This window comes from Salvelinus alpinus, chromosome 8 (assembly GCF_045679555.1).
Source record: "Salvelinus alpinus chromosome 8, SLU_Salpinus.1, whole genome shotgun sequence".
NCBI classification, from domain to species: Eukaryota; Metazoa; Chordata; class Actinopteri; order Salmoniformes; family Salmonidae; genus Salvelinus; species Salvelinus alpinus.
This window is the reverse complement of record NC_092093.1, coordinates 72,651,847-72,669,454: the sequence shown is the minus strand read 5'-3', so window position 1 is coordinate 72,669,454 and position 17,608 is coordinate 72,651,847. Positions and strand designations below refer to the sequence as shown.

Here is a 17,608-nt window from a genome sequence, read left to right as displayed (position 1 = left end):
GGACCAATCAGGCCATGACATCTACCTGGAAATACAGTTAAAGACAATTATGTCATCCACTGCCAGGTTGTCTTTTTTGGTTATTTTAACTGGATTTTAGCACATATCAGACATCTGTTTTTGATTCATTAGGATAAACCTCTCAGATCTCACACGGGACACACACACACACACACACACACACACACACACACACACACACACACACACACACACACACACACACACACACACACACACACACACACACACACACACACACACACACACACACACACACACACACACACACATACAAGCGCTGGATGAGGGTCACTCAGTTCACTTACCCTCTTGCCAGATTTGCCTATTTGTCCTGCAGACCCTTGGACTCCCCTGGGGCCCTGTGAATAACAAGTGATGATGGTCAGTTTCTAGTCAGCTAGAAAAAATTAACTGTATAGGTATACAGTAGTGAAAGGTGTAGGTATAGGTAACTGTAGGTGAGATATTGAGGTATTTGTAACTACAGTGAGGTATTGGTAACTGTAGCGAGGTACTGGTAACTGTAATGAGGTATGGGTAACTGTAGTGAGGTACTGGTAAACGTAGTGAGGTACTGGTAACTGCAGAGAGGTACTGGTAATTGTAATGAGGTAATGATAACTGTAGTGAGGTATGGGTACTGTAGTGAGGTATGGGTAACTGTATTGAGGTATGGGTAACTGTATTGAGGTATAGGTAACTGTAGAGAGGTACTGGAAACTGTAGTGAGGTACTGGTAAACGTAGTGAGGTACTGGTAACTGCAGAGAGGTACTGGTAATTGTAATGAGGTAATGGTAACTGTAGTGAGGTATGGGTAACTGTAGTGAGGTATGGGTAACTGTATTGGGGTATGGGTAAATGTAGTGAGGTATAGGTAACTGTAGAGAGGTACTGGTAACTGTAGTGAGGTATAGGTAACTGTATTGAGATATAGGTAACTGTAGAGAGGTACTGGTAACTGCAGAGAGGTACTGGTAATTGTAATGAGGTAATGATAACTGAAGTGAGGTATGGGTAACTGTAGTGAGGTATAGGTAACTGTAGTGAGGTTTATGTAACTGTAGAGAGGTAATGATAACTGTATTGAGATATAGGTAACTGTAGAGAGGTACTGGTAATTGTAATGAGGTAATGATAACTGAAGTGAGGTATGGGTAACTGTAGTGAGGTATTGGCAACAGTAGTGAGGTATAGGTAACTGTAGTGAGGTTTAGGTAACTGTAGAGAGGTAATGATAACTGTAGTGAGGTATGGGTAACTGTAGTGAGGTATAGGTATCTGTAGAGAGGTACTGGTAACTGTAGTGAGGTTTAGGTAACTGTAGTGAGGTATTGGCAACAGTAGTGAGGTATAGGTAACTGTAGTGAGGTTTAGGTAACTGTAGAGAGGTACTGGTAGCTGTAGTGAAGTATGGGTAACTGTAGTGAGGGATTGGTAACTGTAGTGAAGTATGGGTAACTGTAGTGAGGGATTGGTAACTGTAGTGAGGGATTGGTAACTGTAGTGAAGTATGGGGAACTGTAGTGAGGGATTGGTAACTGTAGTGAAGTATGGGGAACTGTGGTGAGGGATTGGTAACTGTAGTGAAGTATGGGTAACTGTAGTGAGGGATTGGTAACTGTAGTGAGGGATTGGTAACTGTAGTGAGGGATTGGTAACTGTAGTGAGGGATTGGTAACTGTAGTGAAGTATGGGGAACTGTAGTGAGGGATTGGTAACTGTAGTGAAGTATGGGTAACTGTAGTGAGGGATTGGTAACTGTAGTGAGGGATTGGTAACTGTAGTGAGGGATTGGTAACTGCAGTGAAGTATGGATAACTGTAGTGAGGGATTGGTAACTGTAGTGAGGGATTGGTAACTGTAGTGAAGTATGGATAACTGTAGTGAGGTATAGTGTAGAGTATCACTGTGAGTGTGTTAAGTAGTCTACAGGTATATGTTTAACCTCTCACCTGAGGACCAGGGTCTCCACTATCACCTTTAAGTCCAGCAGAACCAGGAACACCCTGAGATAGAGATGGACCAGTGAGAAACACGGACACAAACCTTAAGTCAGTCAGGCTTGACCATAACTCCACACAGCCAGTAAGGTGAGTATATGTTTCATACAATGAAACAGCAGATGGCGACATTTAGCTGTTAGTTGACGCCTCTTGTATTGTGTGAATAGATTAATTGACATGTATTGTAGAAAAAAGGAAACGTTTATTAAACAACGTTACAAAACCATTGTATAGAATTATATCCCAGGCAAAGTAATAACTTTTTTATCTTCATCTGTTTTTAAAATGATTTAGATAGGACGACTGTAAGTGTGTGAGTATCTTTAATCAGGACAAAAGTATGTTTCATCTTGAACATCTCCATGAGTCAGCTATCTAATCGGCACCAAAAATGTATTATTCAACAGAGATGAATGTGTATGACAAAAAAAAAAAAAAAGTGAATTTCCTTTTGGGGCTCTAGAACTTAATTGGGTATTTTTGGGGCATATACTTAAGTCTAAAATTGTGGGGTTCTATTGCAAGGCTAGGTAGAACTTTTAAAGCACCTTACCGGTCTTCACGCCTGAAACATTCCCAACTAGTGATTTAATAATTACAGCCAACTTTTAAGAACTATCATGAACTTTGTGGTTTTAAAGGGGAAGACCTAAGGTAGACCTATCAAATGAACACAAACAAAGGGAAATGCACTAGAATTATAAAAAGAAGCTTCAACCCTCTAATCTTGTTCATGTATCATCTCTACTCAGGGACCTATATAGCTGGTTAATAGCTCAGGATGGTAATATGGAGGAAGATAACTCATAGGAAGGGTGAAAAATAGCGGTGAATTGTGACATAATACTTTGTAGGTTTCTGACAGGGCAGTCGATGACCTGTGTTCACCATTCCTTACATGAGGTGGAAAGACTTAGCAAGAGGGACGTGTTTGGCTGTGTGTGTTATGACGGGTGGAAGAACTGAAAATTACCACTGGACCGGATCTTCCTGTGAGACCCATTGGACCTGAGGGACCTCTCATGGCGAGCTGTGGGGTAGACGGCGGGAGGGTGGAGGGGGGTGGAGAAGGGAAGGGATGACAAATCACCAGACAGAACGAGACACCCTCCATATGTCACAGCGCCCCACAGACATCCTAACATCCTAACTCAAACACTCTCTTATAGACCACTACTACTCTTCCTTTGTGGTGTCATGGGTCTACCGTAAGTGAAACATGGTGATGCAATGGCCTACACTTGTACAAGACCCAATCCTTTTCTTCTCTCTCTCTCTTTCCTCAGTCACCTGTTGGTCTGTTGGGATGGCCCACCCGTGGGTCATGAACTCCTGTAGTATTTTTAAATGCCTCCTGCATCTGTCCAAACAGGCTGTGGTCCTGCCTGTAGCCTGCTCAGCACCTCTCTCAGGGCCCCCCACCACTCCACTCCCCCCTTCCCATGAACCCCAGCTGTGAGAAGACATACACTTATAACGAGCAAAATTTATTAAAAAGTTTTCTTTTTAATAAAAAAATATAATAATTTCAAGAGAGATAGCTGCGCCAGCTTTACCCCTCCCAAAGGCTACACTGGAGCCGCTTGGCCTCCTTTGGCCCACTTCAGCCCTGGTGTACTGTTTGGCCTGCTTCGGCCCCCTTCGGCCTTCTACAGTCATGGCATTCGGGCCTCTTTGGCCAATTACGGCCCTGGTGTACTCACTCTAGCCTGGGAGAGGATGGCCTGGGCTTGGGCCTCCTGGGCAGACACCACGGGTCCCTTCTCTCCGTCCCCTCCAAAACGGAACTGTCACACAGAGAAACACAGGCCTTACAAAAGACAAATCACAATCATGCTGTGTGTGAACAACGAACATCTAAATATCAATCAAGGATATGGACCAAGAAAGACAACATATGGATCCAGATCAAGCAAGACAACATATGGATCCAGATCAAGCAAGATAACATATGGATCCAGATCAAGCAAGACAACATATGGATCCAGATCAAGCAAGACAACATATGGATCCAGATCAAGTAAGACAGCATATGGATCCAGATCAAGCAAGACAACATATGGATCCAGATCAAGACAATCAATCAATTCATTTATTTTTTCCCTTTTTACATCAGCAGTTGTCATAAAGTGCTTTACAGTTGCCAATACATTTAAATACTGGTAGATATTAGTGTTTGTTGGATTGTATGTACTAAGCATTATGTCAGGTCTGGTACTTACTGGCAGCATCAGCATGGTACCCGGAGGACCTGGTAAACCGTCGGCTCCTGCCAGACCTGCCCGCCCTGCGGGACCCTTGGAAAAGGAGTCACAGAGAGGAGGTGATAAATCAGAATGAACAACCATCAGGATGGAAAGATGCCATGCTAGTACATGCCCAGAGAGAGAGGGAGGGAGAGAGAGAGAGGGGGAGGGAGAGGGAGGGATAGAGAGGGGGAGAGAGAGAGGGGAGGGAGGGAGAGGGAGGTAGAGAGAGGGGGAGAGAGAGAGGGGGGGGTGAGAGAGGGGGAGAGAGAGAGGGGAGGGAGGGAGAGGGAGGTAGAGAGAGGGGGAGAGAGAGAGGGGGGGGTGAGAGAGGGGGAGAGAGAGGGGAGAGAGAGAGGGAGGGAGGGACAAACACACTATGTTCACCATTCAAAGGGAAAATAAAAACATCCTCATCATCATTCTCATCCATCCATCATTACAACACCAGAAAGATAAGGAGAGGAGAGGAGAATAACCTCACTACCAGGTGGCTGGAAGGGACTGTACTCCGCTGGAATATCTAGGAATGTACTGTAATAACTACTTTACCATATGTACTTGAGTAAAGTATCAGAGCAGAGGACTCTACAGCAGACCAGGTGATTATCCTGTCCTTTCGGGCTGACCCATTTCCTTCACTTACACTGACCACAGAGTGGTGTCATGTTGGGTGGAACAACATTTGCAGCTGAACAAAGACGTAATCATTTATGGTACACATGGCAAGTGTGTACTTAGTCTAGTTATGTGAGGTGTTATAGGGAGGTTGGTTAGAAATGTATGGTATTACACCCTGCTCAGGGACAGAGTAGAACATAGTCTGAATAGAAATCCTCTTTGGTTCAGGAATTGTGATTATTAGGCAAAATGAGTAAGCATCAATATGAAATGATCATTTTGAGCAGTAAATATAACTATACACACATAGGGATAGGCCTACACAAACACACACAGTGAATGGCAGAGGTGTGTTTGCCCAGGGACGGTTGGCATCATTAGCATGCCTCTCCATTCCCTCCTCACACAACCAGAATAACCTGGCCTCTCTGTGAGCCATGGCTCTGTCCTCTCTCCAAAACCATTCAAAGAAAAACAGAACAAAAATGTTAAGTTTGCCACTGGTTAAATGTTTGCTTTTAAACCAGAAATGCATACATGGAAACTAAAATAATATATTGGTAAATTACTCTCAGCTACTGATTTTATGCTATTACTATTGCCAGTACTAATTATGTTCAAGAATATTAAATGAAACACTAATTATTCTATTGAAACATATTTTGTAATTACTGAAATATATTCGCTAATTCGCTAATTCATGAATTCGTTAGTTCGTTCATTCTTCCAATCATAGCGCAAACTGACATACTGCAACCTAGTGAATTACAGCACACGTATTACCCTGTTCCACGGTCGATTACAATGATCACTAATACCTGGTCTGAGCACACAACTTTATCTTACTATTCCAAATAATCTGGTTATGTAGGACTTGAGGAAATCAAAGTGTTGTGACCTTAACCAAGTACCTTAAGCGTCAGTCTGTGGTGAGTTAAGAAAGGAAGCCATTTCTAAGTATTCCTCCACAGCTTAATGCTGATTACTAGTGTCTGTTTATAACAGGCTATAACACTCATTAGAGCATCTCAGAGTAGAAGTGCTGATCTATGACCAGGTCCCCCTTGTCCATGTAATCATATTCATTAGGATCTAAAAGGCAAAGCTGGTTCTAGATCAGCAATCCTACTCTGAGATCATTTATACAGGCCCTGTATAAACACAATATGATGACTTTATACATGGAATCAGCTGTACTGTTGGAGCTAATGAAAACCAGACTTTAACAGTCTGTGGGTTTCCCCTCCTCTCCACCCTACAGTCATCCTTTCATCTCTCTCTGTCTCCCTAGTTCTCCATCCAGCTGCACATGCCTCCTCTCTTCTCCCTTGCTGTTTCATCCCCCGCTCTCTCTCCCTCTCTCTAATTGAATGTTTTTCAACGTCTCTTCAGTCTCTGTTAATGTGTGTATATATTCATGTGCTACAGTCATTTCACTGTAGACCATTTGTAGTCATTGTCAAACATAAAAACTACAACCACTAGATGACTTAAACTGCCCTCAGATAGAGACCGTCCTATGTGACAGGACCACACAGATTGACCATGACAAGACAAGGGACACAAACCTCCCTTGTAAAACTACTGTGTTGCTTCCTGACTTAGCCCCAGGAAGCAACAGAGTTGACGACAGACCTGACATGGGAATTCCCCACTTCACTCCTCCATCTTTCTTCCTCTCCATCTCTCCCTCTGCACTTTCTTTCTCCCAGAGGTTGCACACACACACATATACGCACACACATTCACACATGCTTACACAAAGAGAGAGCGCGAGAGAGAGAAATAAAAAGAGATTGAGAGGGAGGGAGGGAGGGCTAGAAAGAAAGAAATAGAGAGCCAGAGAGAGAGAGTGTGAGATAGATAGATAGAGAGAGAGAGAGAGAGAGAGAGAGAGAGAGAGAGAGAGAGAGAGAGAGAGAGAGAGAGAGAGAGAGAGAGAGAGAGAGAGAGAGAGAGAGAGAGAGAGAGAGAGAGAGAGAGTGAAAGACAGAGAGAGAGAGAGAAAGAAAGCAAGAGAGAGAGAGAGTGAGAGAGAGATAGAGAGAGAATAAGGGGGAGAGAGAGAGAGAGAGCGAGAGCGAGAGATGAAGATAGAATGAGGAGTATACAGGAAGAGAGACTCACCCTGTCACCAGGATCTCCAGCAACACCAGGGGGTCCATGCAGACCTGAGGGGCCTGGTAGACCCTACAGAAACACAACCCAGTCAAAACAAGGCACAGCAATGTTGTTACATAGGCCTGAATCCTGACTTGAGATAGATCCCTATACATTGAGGCTGACGCACAAATCATGTACAGTATGCTACTTAATAGAACATTTTCATTGAGGTTTGAGTAAATATCTGTCCCATTCTTTTGACATCCTAAATGACACCATAGTTCACTACATTAAACCAGAGCCCTATGGGTCCTGGTCAAAAGTAGTACACTATAAAGGGAACAGGGGGTCATTATGGACGTTCCCATAGCCTCAGGATGAATAGATATGTGTTACTCACAGCTGGGCCTGCAGGTCCAGGAGGTCCTTCAATCAGCATGCCCTAAACGTGATGGACAGACAACATAAATGAATAAACGGGACAGCAAGGAGAAACACAAACATGGTGCAGCAATTGCCACAGCACTTACACAACACTACACAGCACTACACAACACTACACAGCACTACACAGCACTACACAGCACTACACAGCACTACACAGCACTACACAGCATGGAGGAGCACATTCATTAATAACCAAACAGTTATTTCAACTTCCTGTATGACACAATTTGTTTGGGTACACGTATTCCCTCAACACCGGCAGTGTTGTGTTTGGGGTCTTACAGGTTCGATCACAGCGGGTTCGCCCTTCTCTCCTTTCTCCCCACCACCAGCCACCTGTGAAGATAGGGAGGACACCTGTATGAGCTTCTTCATATGGAGCTACAGTCACTGGATCAATGACCAGCGGGAATGGGCGGAATGATGGGGTGAGAAGAATGAAAGAGGCAATTCCACGAGCAAAGAAGATCTTATCGACGCCGCGGCGTATAGGAATATGATATTTGTTACTATAGTATAATGCTAAGGACAAAAGTGTAACAATCGTGTCAATCCAGTATCATATTCTTATATGGACACACCAGATTTAATAGAGTGATGTGTGATGAGCTAGTCAACAACTACAGGAATGAAGGAATGAAGAGCAGAGAGAGAAAGACAGAAACAGGTAGAACATGTTAGTCTCAATGAAGGAGGATGGATCAACATGCGTGAAATGGAAAGCAGTGTCATTGCATTCATATGGATCACATGGGACCGTGTGTTAGGATGACTGGATGAAACATACAGGAAATCAACACCAATGACTTGGTTTTAATATATAACATAAGTGACAAGGCAGGTATACGGAGTAGAAGTCTCCTGCCATGAGAGCTTCGGCCTGACGGTCTCAGACACTAACGACCATGGGCTCTATGATTTCCTGTCTAGAAGACATTAAAACAGACATAACTCACAATGGAAATGTGGAGAGGAAGTGGTAGAATTCACTGTCTTATGGTTATTTACTTCTGTGGTAGGTTGATTGGGCGGTGGATTCTACAATTTTGTGTTCTCCACTGAGCTAGTCACACATACTGCTCAGTACGAAACCCATTTCTGTACTGGGTGTCTGTTTAACTGGTGAACTCGATAGGGTCTAAGCAGGGTGTGTGTGAGCTGAGAGTGGATAGAAGAGGTTATGTGTGTGTGTGTGTGTGTGTGTGTGTGTGTGTGTGTGTGTGTGTGTGTGTGTGTGTGTGTGTGTGTGTGTGTGTGTGTGTGTGTGTGTGTGTGTGTGTGTGTGTGTGTGTGTGGTAGGGGGTAATTGCTGTTCCCTCAGACCAAGGCTGTGTTGAAGTTAAGTCGAAGGCAAGCTGTTACCTAAAAATGTCATGCACTTTCCTTCTCCCTATCGGACCAACCCCTAAAATGTCTAGCCCATCCAGACAGTGGGACAGCGCAGGCAGACAAACGCAGACTGGGAAGGAAGGCGAGGTGGATGATTCAAGCTAACACAGCCTCCACACACACAAACAACATGACAATGACAGACAAACTCCCCATGCCAAGACAAACTAGAGCCACAATGCTTCTGAAGTGAGAGAGTTGGGATTTCCATAACCACAGCCCGTGGGCCGGGTTGGGGCCCCACGGCGCACACCCCTGGTTCATGCACACACCCCTCAGTCGGGGGGCGAGGGGTGCCATACTTACGGCAGTCTGGGTGAATTCCTCCGTTTCCGCGGGAACCCCCAGCCCCACCTCTTCTTCAACAGTATCCATGTGGTTGGGTAGCTCAGCGGCCACATTTCCATACTCATCATACACCCCATACTCATACTGCTTATTGTCCAACACGCCCCCTAGGTCATACTCCTTAAAGTCATACTCGTCCACTCCGGGGTCCACACTGTCCAGGCCAGCCTCGGGGGCACCGGTGGGCTCCTGACTCAGTGGGGCGGCTCCAGTGACAACATAGTCACCAGCAACAATCTCCTCCTCGACAGCCTTATGTTACCCAAGCAGCGGAGCGTTGAGGGGATGAGGGAGGTGGAGGGGTGAGCAACGGAGGGAACAGGGTTGTTAGTCAAGCAGTTAAGTCATAGGTAGGTTGAGGAGACTACTGTCTATGTAAAGCCTTAGCAGGTCAAAATGAAATGAGCATGGTGACCCATGGAGAAGGCTATGGTAATGTGGTAACACCTTATTTAAGTCCCATTTACCCTTGTGGAAATCTATATGTTTGTTGGTGAGATATTGATTAAACTTTATGATAGTGTGTAATTATAGTCTAGCCACATACTGTTACTCTGTAAGTCATTACGTTGTAGACTACTACGTCTATTACAGTGAAACAAACTGGTGTCTGTTACTCTCTAATGTCTATGCACTGTACGTGTGACGTGCAACAGATATTATCATTGTCCAGTGTTGACTTCAGGCCTAAAACAAAAAGGGACAAATAAAGTGTTACCTTGATGACTTCAAAAAAAGCATTATCAATTTAGATGATCGAATTTACGTCAATCAGTCAAGTCTAAGACAGACTTTAGGTTATTTCAGTCTTTAGGTTATTTCAGTCTTTTTTGCACAAACATAATACATACCATCAGAATATCAGTATATGTACAATGGTGAAAAAAGACTGAAATAGATTAAGTAAATCTGAAATGACACTACAAGCATATTTCATAAATGGTCAATCTACAATATAGCAATGTGCAAAAATGCAGAGTACATAAGTGTACCAGGGTTGTGATGTTCAATGCAGAGAACATAAGTGTACCAGGGTTTTGATGTTCAATGCAGAGTACATAAGTGTACCAGGGTTTTGATGTTCAATGCAGAGTACATAAGTGTACCAGGGTTTTGATGTTCAATGCAGAGTACATAAGTGTACCAGGGATTTGATGTTCAATTTACTAGATGATGTGGATAGATACCAAATGTTAATCATGTGACTGTATTATTTATGACTCTGCATTTGGCAAAGCTCAACAACCACTATCTGACAGCACTGTCATAACGAGTGATCGTTGTGGATTTCGCTATGGAAGCCAACAAAATGGATGTCATGACACAGGTATCTGAGCTGATAATATCAGACTAAATTTAGTGAGGGAGAACCAGATTTTGGCATGTAGGGGAGAACGGGGGAAGATGATCCAGTGGGCCCAGATTACCCCATTCTACCCTATGGTCAATTTCAATTATATGCAATCAAGGGCAAGATAACCCAGTGAAATCACATCCATGTGGAACATATTGCTACTGCAGTAACACAGTGCAACAAGTATCATAATCGGCTGTGAAGATTCCTCTGCTTGGTTGATCATAGTTCTATTGGTGCAATTGGGAGAACTATTCATCAAAAGCTGTGCAGCGGGCTGGCCATCTACGGCTGAGCAGGGGTGATTGCTGTGACACCCATATCTCACTGGAGACAGAACACAAACCCCATGTTTAACTCGGCAGAAACTTGATGGCTAGAAGGAGGGGCTTGGTTCTCCACAGAGAGAAATGTGCCCTTTTATGATTGGCCATTGCATACTGTCAATCATGGGTAAGGCTGCAAATCAAATCGTTTCACTTACCTACTGTACCGTCAATCTCATACAGAAAAGTACACCACTCCTAAAAGTAAAAGCTACATTTTGTCCATGAAGTAAACACCAAATGTGACTTTGACGATTGGATTTAAGATTATTTTGGTTTGGGATGCGTCTGAACGCAGACTGTGCTGCAGTGTATATGGAGAATCCATTTGTTGGCCCTCTAAACTGGCGACATATTGCTTATTTTACACCCTGTGTGGTTTCTATTTCACAAAAGGCCTCTAGCAAAGTCTTAGAGCCACACAGACTAAAGAAAACATTTATTTTCTTCTAATCAAAAACAATCATGAAATATATTCCTATCTTATTTCTCCTTTCAGCTGTGACCCAGTTTATTTCACAAATAGTTCTTATTGCTTGTCATATAACTGGTACTGTGAGTATAACAGAATAATATAAACGGCCAAAATACTGTATTTGGAATACCATTATAATACCATTACCATCTAATAGATCAATCTATACTGAGGCAGGCAGATAACCGAATATTATTTCAATGTACAAAAATTATCCAGCAATTAATCAGTATCCTATAAGATGACTGTTGATGAAGTGTAATGTACATACATTCATACATACATATTAGATACGCATGAAACTGCAGCCTTAGCCAGAATTGAATTGAATAACAGAAAGGTACACATTATTTGCATGGCAATCCACTGAGACTACATTATAGGATGCAAAATGTACTTACAGGTCAGTGGATAGTACTAAAGTGGATTGAATAAAGCCATGAATGACAGATTGTTGTAGCTGTCTGATGCTTAATAATATCCTCTATCCAACAGTTCTGCCATCCCCCAAAAAACAGAATGTTCAAAACAGAACAATTACATTTGAATTGTTTTGTCTTTGTCATTTCATACCAGATACTTCCTTTGGTAATACGTCTTCCTGGTTTCTTTTATTCCCCCAAAAATGCTCTTTCTTTCTTATCGTAAAAAGTAAATAAAAAAAACTAAATATGAAATGTAAAAAGTTACCTCGTTTGGTCCACTGGTGGCAATGGGAGACTGAGTTTGAGTACCCTCTACAGTTCCGTAGTCAAGCTCACTGTCAGTATACTCAGTGTATTCTCCGTCTACATTGTTTAGCTGAAGTTGTGTCACATCGAAAAGGAAAGAAGAAGAAGAAGAAGCGGGTTAAAACGGAACGAGCACATCACAAGGTGTTATTCGCTTGGGCCTGTCCAGCTGGCTACAACTCTGCTGGGTCTACAGAGACAGTGTAGAAGGGGGGGGGGGGGGTTAGGTATAGCTTTCAGTCTAGCATCACAGATTTTCCCCAGAAAACGTCAGAGGAAAGATCTGGATGTGATCTGATGTTTCTTTACTGGTACTGTTACCCCTAATACTCTGTATCGGTGTAGTTCCGGCGCGGTAGCTTGATAGCCATTCATCTGTCTCTTCTTCTTAGCGACCGCTAACTTTTTAGCTGCAGATTTTTTAGAGGCCTGGAACTTTAGGGGCTTAGCCTTAGACTTAAGGGACTTTCGGGTCCTCTTCTTTTTCATGTAGACACTACGTTTCTTTCTCTGGAAGAAGGTTATGGTGATAGAAGAACAAGACAACACATAACAACATTGAGAAGTTGAAGAGGTGGGGTTGAAAATAAACAACAACACCAGAAATTGTGGGATATGTTTTCAACCTGAGCTACAAACTGAACATAAGACAAACATTCAAAGCTGGCATTCGCCGTGTGAGAGCAGAGGGTGGGTCTTGTAGCTATGAATACAAGTTTGATTGACACATCAAGACATACATTAGAACAGTCAACCAGAAGAGTTGGGAAAGGGAGGGAGGGCACAAGAGGTGCCACAATAACTGACAATAAGACACCACAGGACAAATAAGCGTATTTTTCTTTCTTTTCAGTGTTTCATTTACCTGAGGGTCACTACCCGCCTCGTACTCATCTGTTGGAACATTCTCTGTCTCTCCTTCTACTTCAGAGTAATCATAGAACTGAGTGTAATCTAAGTCATCAGCAGTAGTGTACTGAAGGGGGAGAGGGAGAGATGTTAGGATTAGCATGTTAGCATTAGCATTAGCATTAGCATAACAGAGAACTCCTTTTCTCCCAAAAAATATGATATAAATATAACATGTCCGTCGTGGACATATTATTAATTAAAACTGTAACAAGTTACATTCATTAGATTGCATTATTCACAAACAAATATGAATAATATTGTACAATGTAATAATTAGCATGGCATATTGTAAGTCATCAAAATGTTGTCTCCAACGATATGCTGTGTAGCTTTTCTGCCAATGAAAAGCTGATGTGTAGCTGCACAGCATGAGACAATACTTTGCTATTATAGTAATATCATTTAGGAGCGATAGCTAGCTCTTAAACAATACATCTGCACGGCAAGGTTAGGGTTAAGCATCAGTTGGCCATTGATCTTTAAAAGGATGGCTAACGCTCCAAAAAATGGAAATAAACACTAAGAACAGCAAATGATGGAAACCACGTGAGAGCTACAGATGTGTAAACAGGTGGGGTGTGCAAAAGCTATTAAAAAGCTCAGGTGTACATCAGGGAAAGCCATGAGAACAACACCAGCTGCATGTAATATGGCAGGGCTTGGTTAATGGAGCTTCGCCGTCATAGCAGCGGTTTCAATTCCATCCTATAGCACCTACATCTGAAGCAGAGTAGATTAAAGAGTGGGATTTACTGAACGTGTAACGTCCTGCTAGTTTTGATTTCCCTTTCTTTCCCTGTGGTTATCTGTGGTTTATATGTGGTTACAATGAGGAGCTGCACGTGTGACTGGCTTGCTCTCGTTAACAGCATCCCCAGTGAACATAATAAAACACTATCGTATGACTCAGAGGAAGTGGAAAGTGGAGAAGGGATTTATTAAATGAACAGAGGCAGTAAAACTCTCTCCTCATCCTGGTAGTTATAGGTGGGAAGACTGAACATATTCAAGTGTGCAATCAATGATGAGCTGTGTATACTGACATATACATTTGGAGTAAATTGTGTGCTGAATATACATTACATTTACCATTATCTGATGAAACTCATTGTTTTGATAACATTGTATATCAAACAGTCAGAGGTTTAACTTGACTGTTTGACATGGGGTTAAAATAATTGCATCCTTCACAGATGAATCAGGGTTAGAACCCATCCAGCTACATAGCTGATAATGGGACTGATGAGATGTCTTCCATGGGCTCATAGGAGAGAGAGAGAGAGAGAGAGAGAGAGAGAGAGAGAGAGAGAAAGAGAGAGATAGAGATAGAGGGAAAGAGAGAGAGGGGGGGGCAGAGAGAGAGAGAGAGAGAGAGAGAGAGAGAGAGAGAGAGAGAGAGAGAGAGAGAGAGAGAGAGAGAGAGAGAGAGAGAGAGAGAGAGAGAGAGGGGGGAGACAGAGAGAGAGAGAGATAGAGGGGGGAGACAGAGAAAGAGAGAGAGAGTGAGAGAGAGAGGCCACATGGAGGATCCCGTCCAGGCGAGTCGGCAGATTTACATCCTGGCACCACTCAGACAAGACACCAAGAGCAAGGCACTCTGAGTAAATACTGGACCCTCAAGGAGACTGGGGGGGTCATTAATATGTACTGTCAGCAGACTGTTAGAGAGCTGTCCCTCCCTCTCCTGTGGTCTCCCCTGTTGTTCTATTGTGGGTTTCTAAGTGTTTTTAATAGGTGTATAAATGACTCATTTATTTATCTGTGGATAACACAGATGTCATGTATCGCTTTACAGGGCAGTGTTAAGGCACGTGGATGGCTGTGTTCTGTGTTCTGTTCCTGCGTTTTGGCTCTGGTGCTACGGTGGATCTGTGAAACGCATTAGACGAACGAGCCATAGAACTCTCCTCGCCAAAGTGGACACAGACATCGTGGCATTTCAATAATTTCCACTGTGGTCCAATTCAAAGAAAAATACCTGTAAGGAAATTCAAGAGCAAGTACCTCAAGAGTGTTCTGAAAAGATCATTAGGTGTTGTACTGAGATAAGACCCTCATGGCTGGAGGAGACTTCAATCCCCTTGCTCCTTCCTCTATTGACGTTAAAGGTAAAGGAAGTAAATACCATAGAAATATGGCAATTCATTGACCCATCTAATGATGCTCTAAGACGGACTAGTGAGTCTTTGTATGTCCTGTGTGTCTAGGATCTAGGATTTGCTGCATAGGGTCCCATAAGGACCTCAAGAGCTGGCAGCGCAAGAATGGGTCCAGGTGCACTTATTCACACTGGGGACCTGAAACTGGGACCCCCATAGTGGGCCCCCCCCCCATCCACAGCCCTGTGGCCCTGTGGCCCTCAGCATACTGACCTCGTCCTCGGGCTGCTGGGCCTGCAGGGAGTGCCCGTGGGGAGTTTCACAGTCGGGGCTGTAGTGTTCACAGTAGTCATAAGCTGCTTTAGGATCGGCCACAATCAGCAGCTGCTGGATGTCACCCTGCAGAAAGACAACAAGGAAATGAAGAAGGATTAGGTGTGGGAAACCTCTACCTCTAACCCTTCCAGTTGGTGAGAGTTAGCAGAGCAGACAAACACAGTATTGTATAGTATGTACCGGAATAACAATAAAAAACATGTCTATCTTTAGTCATTGATTTGATGAATATTGATCCCTGTACTGTAGGAAAAAAACATATTCACATCAGATAAAACAAGGTCATAGCAGGAAGTACAGAGGACAGACAGAACGTCATAACCATACGTCAGATAACATTTCATCCCATCACCCCCCTATAGGAGCTAGTCTGTGGCAGTGCAGTCTCAGAGTTCTCAGGCTAGCAAGGGGTAGTAAGGGAAATGGAATGTGATTCTAGCCCACTGGTTAAACAGCTTGACACATACCACAAGACACTCATCCACAGGGCACAGGAAATCGAGTTTAGACACTGGCTGGGTAAGTCAATAATTATTCTTACCACCGGGGTTCACCAGACAGGGAAATCAAACAAACATGTACCATCAGGAAGACAAAAGGACGAAACACCTGGAATCCATGTGTGCTGTCTGAGCAGCGGGAAGAGCAAAGGTGTGATTTAAGATGGTGCAAAGACAGACACACAGACAGACAGACAACAGAAAACCACGGATGGAAGTGCAGTATTTACAATCTTGTGTCAGACTGTGATAAAGAAAATGTCAGCAGAGACTGCAAGGCACTGTACTGTTGTGACAGGAAAAAAAGAACAAAGAGCATTGCAGAGCTCATGAATCTGCTGCTAAAAACCAATCCAACGTTTATTGGTAGAGCTAATAAGGGTTGGTGGTGGGTGGGTTAGAGGGGGTAGTATACCCCTGGGTACTTTAAGGGTACTCAACGTGAGTGAAACCAGAAGAACCTTTTAAACTACACCAGTGCCAGGGGCCAGGGGCCAGGGCTAAATGTTCATGGCCCAGCCTGGTAGCCTCATCTCTGTAGGATCTAAACCAGCTAGTTTTCACCCCCATACCACAAGCCCAGGCTGGAGAGTTAACTATAGCCATAACTATAGCCACAAGGCCACAAGTATAGCCAGAGTGGTTGCTGCACTTTACGGCTTGGGAGTGTCACAGCACAGCAGCGTCTCAAATGGCACTCTATTCCTTTTATAGTACAGGGCCCTGATCAAAAGTAGTGCACTCAATAGGGAATAGGGTGCCATTTGGGATGCATGCAGCCTGTGTGGTTGTAACGGAACCCGTCATCCCTCGAAATGTCCTCAGGGAAGGTTGAGAACGTTGGGAGGATGTCTAGGTGGTGAAAACACACGCATCTTAAACAGAATAATGGAGGTTGTAAGAATAGAAAGCGTAATAGCATAGAATAATCACATTGCACAGAGTGATAAAACATTGTGAAAAGCCCCCATGGTTGGCGAGTTCACTCAAACCACTAGCATGTTTACTGGCTGCCACAATGACTGACATCGTTCCAGAACTGTTTCTAGGTTCTATTCATTCCAGAAGTGTTTCTACGTTCTATTGGTTCCAGAACTGTCTCTAGGATCTATTCATTCCAAAACTGTCTCTAGGATCTATTCGTTCCAGAACTGTCTCTAGGTTCTATTCGTTCCAGAACTGTCTCTAGGATCTATTCATTCCAAAACTGTCTCTAGGATCTATTCGTTCCAGAACTGTCTCTAGGTTCTATTCGTTCCAGAACTGTCTCTAGGATCTATTCGTTCCAGAACTGTTTCTAGGATCTATTCGTTCCAGAATTGTTTCTAGGATCTATTTGCTCCAGAACTGTTTCTAGGTTCTATTCGTTCCAGAACTGTCTCTAGGTTCTATTTGTTCCAGAATTCTCTACCTTGTATCTGTTCCAGTAGATCTACGGTATATCTACATTGTATCACTGATCTCCAACAGGGAAGCATATCAATATCATATCTCACTCTAGTCTGCATACTGTACACCTTGGCTTCATCATCTGAATTCTTCTCAATCGATAATTGCTAACAAAGTTTCCTGCACTTATTCACACCTTTGAGGGACAGCTGGAAGGGAACTTGCAGGAGTATAAACTCTCATGCCTGGCAGACGAGTACTGTGCCTAGAGGAAAAGAAGCTGACTGATCATGTTACGTGCAT

General features: G+C 43.4%; 1 protein-coding gene across 6 annotated transcripts in view; it reads right to left on the bottom strand.

Moving 5' to 3' along the window:
* The window catches only part of col11a1a (collagen, type XI, alpha 1a), an 86,648-nt gene that overhangs the window by 46,125 nt on the left and 22,915 nt on the right, over positions 1 to 17,608 (bottom strand). The window contains exons 5-16 of one of the 6 annotated variants that reach the window (XM_071414980.1): positions 15,354 to 15,479; positions 12,935 to 13,045; positions 12,029 to 12,139; positions 9,142 to 9,435; positions 7,729 to 7,782; positions 7,400 to 7,441; positions 7,024 to 7,086; positions 4,252 to 4,326; positions 3,733 to 3,816; positions 3,003 to 3,059; positions 1,979 to 2,032; positions 330 to 383 (exon numbers count right to left, since the gene is read on the bottom strand). In XM_071414980.1, coding sequence (XP_071271081.1) covers positions 330 to 383; positions 1,979 to 2,032; positions 3,003 to 3,059; positions 3,733 to 3,816; positions 4,252 to 4,326; positions 7,024 to 7,086; positions 7,400 to 7,441; positions 7,729 to 7,782; positions 9,142 to 9,435; positions 12,029 to 12,139; positions 12,935 to 13,045; positions 15,354 to 15,479 — 1,125 coding nt within the window. Of the gene's footprint in view, positions 1 to 329; positions 384 to 1,978; positions 2,033 to 3,002; positions 3,060 to 3,732; positions 3,817 to 4,251; positions 4,327 to 7,023; positions 7,087 to 7,399; positions 7,442 to 7,728; positions 7,783 to 9,141; positions 9,436 to 12,028; positions 12,140 to 12,390; positions 12,580 to 12,934; positions 13,046 to 15,353; positions 15,480 to 17,608 lie in introns of all 6 variants that reach the window. The other 5 variants (XM_071414982.1, XM_071414981.1, XM_071414983.1 and 2 more) reach the window with 5 other exon arrangements.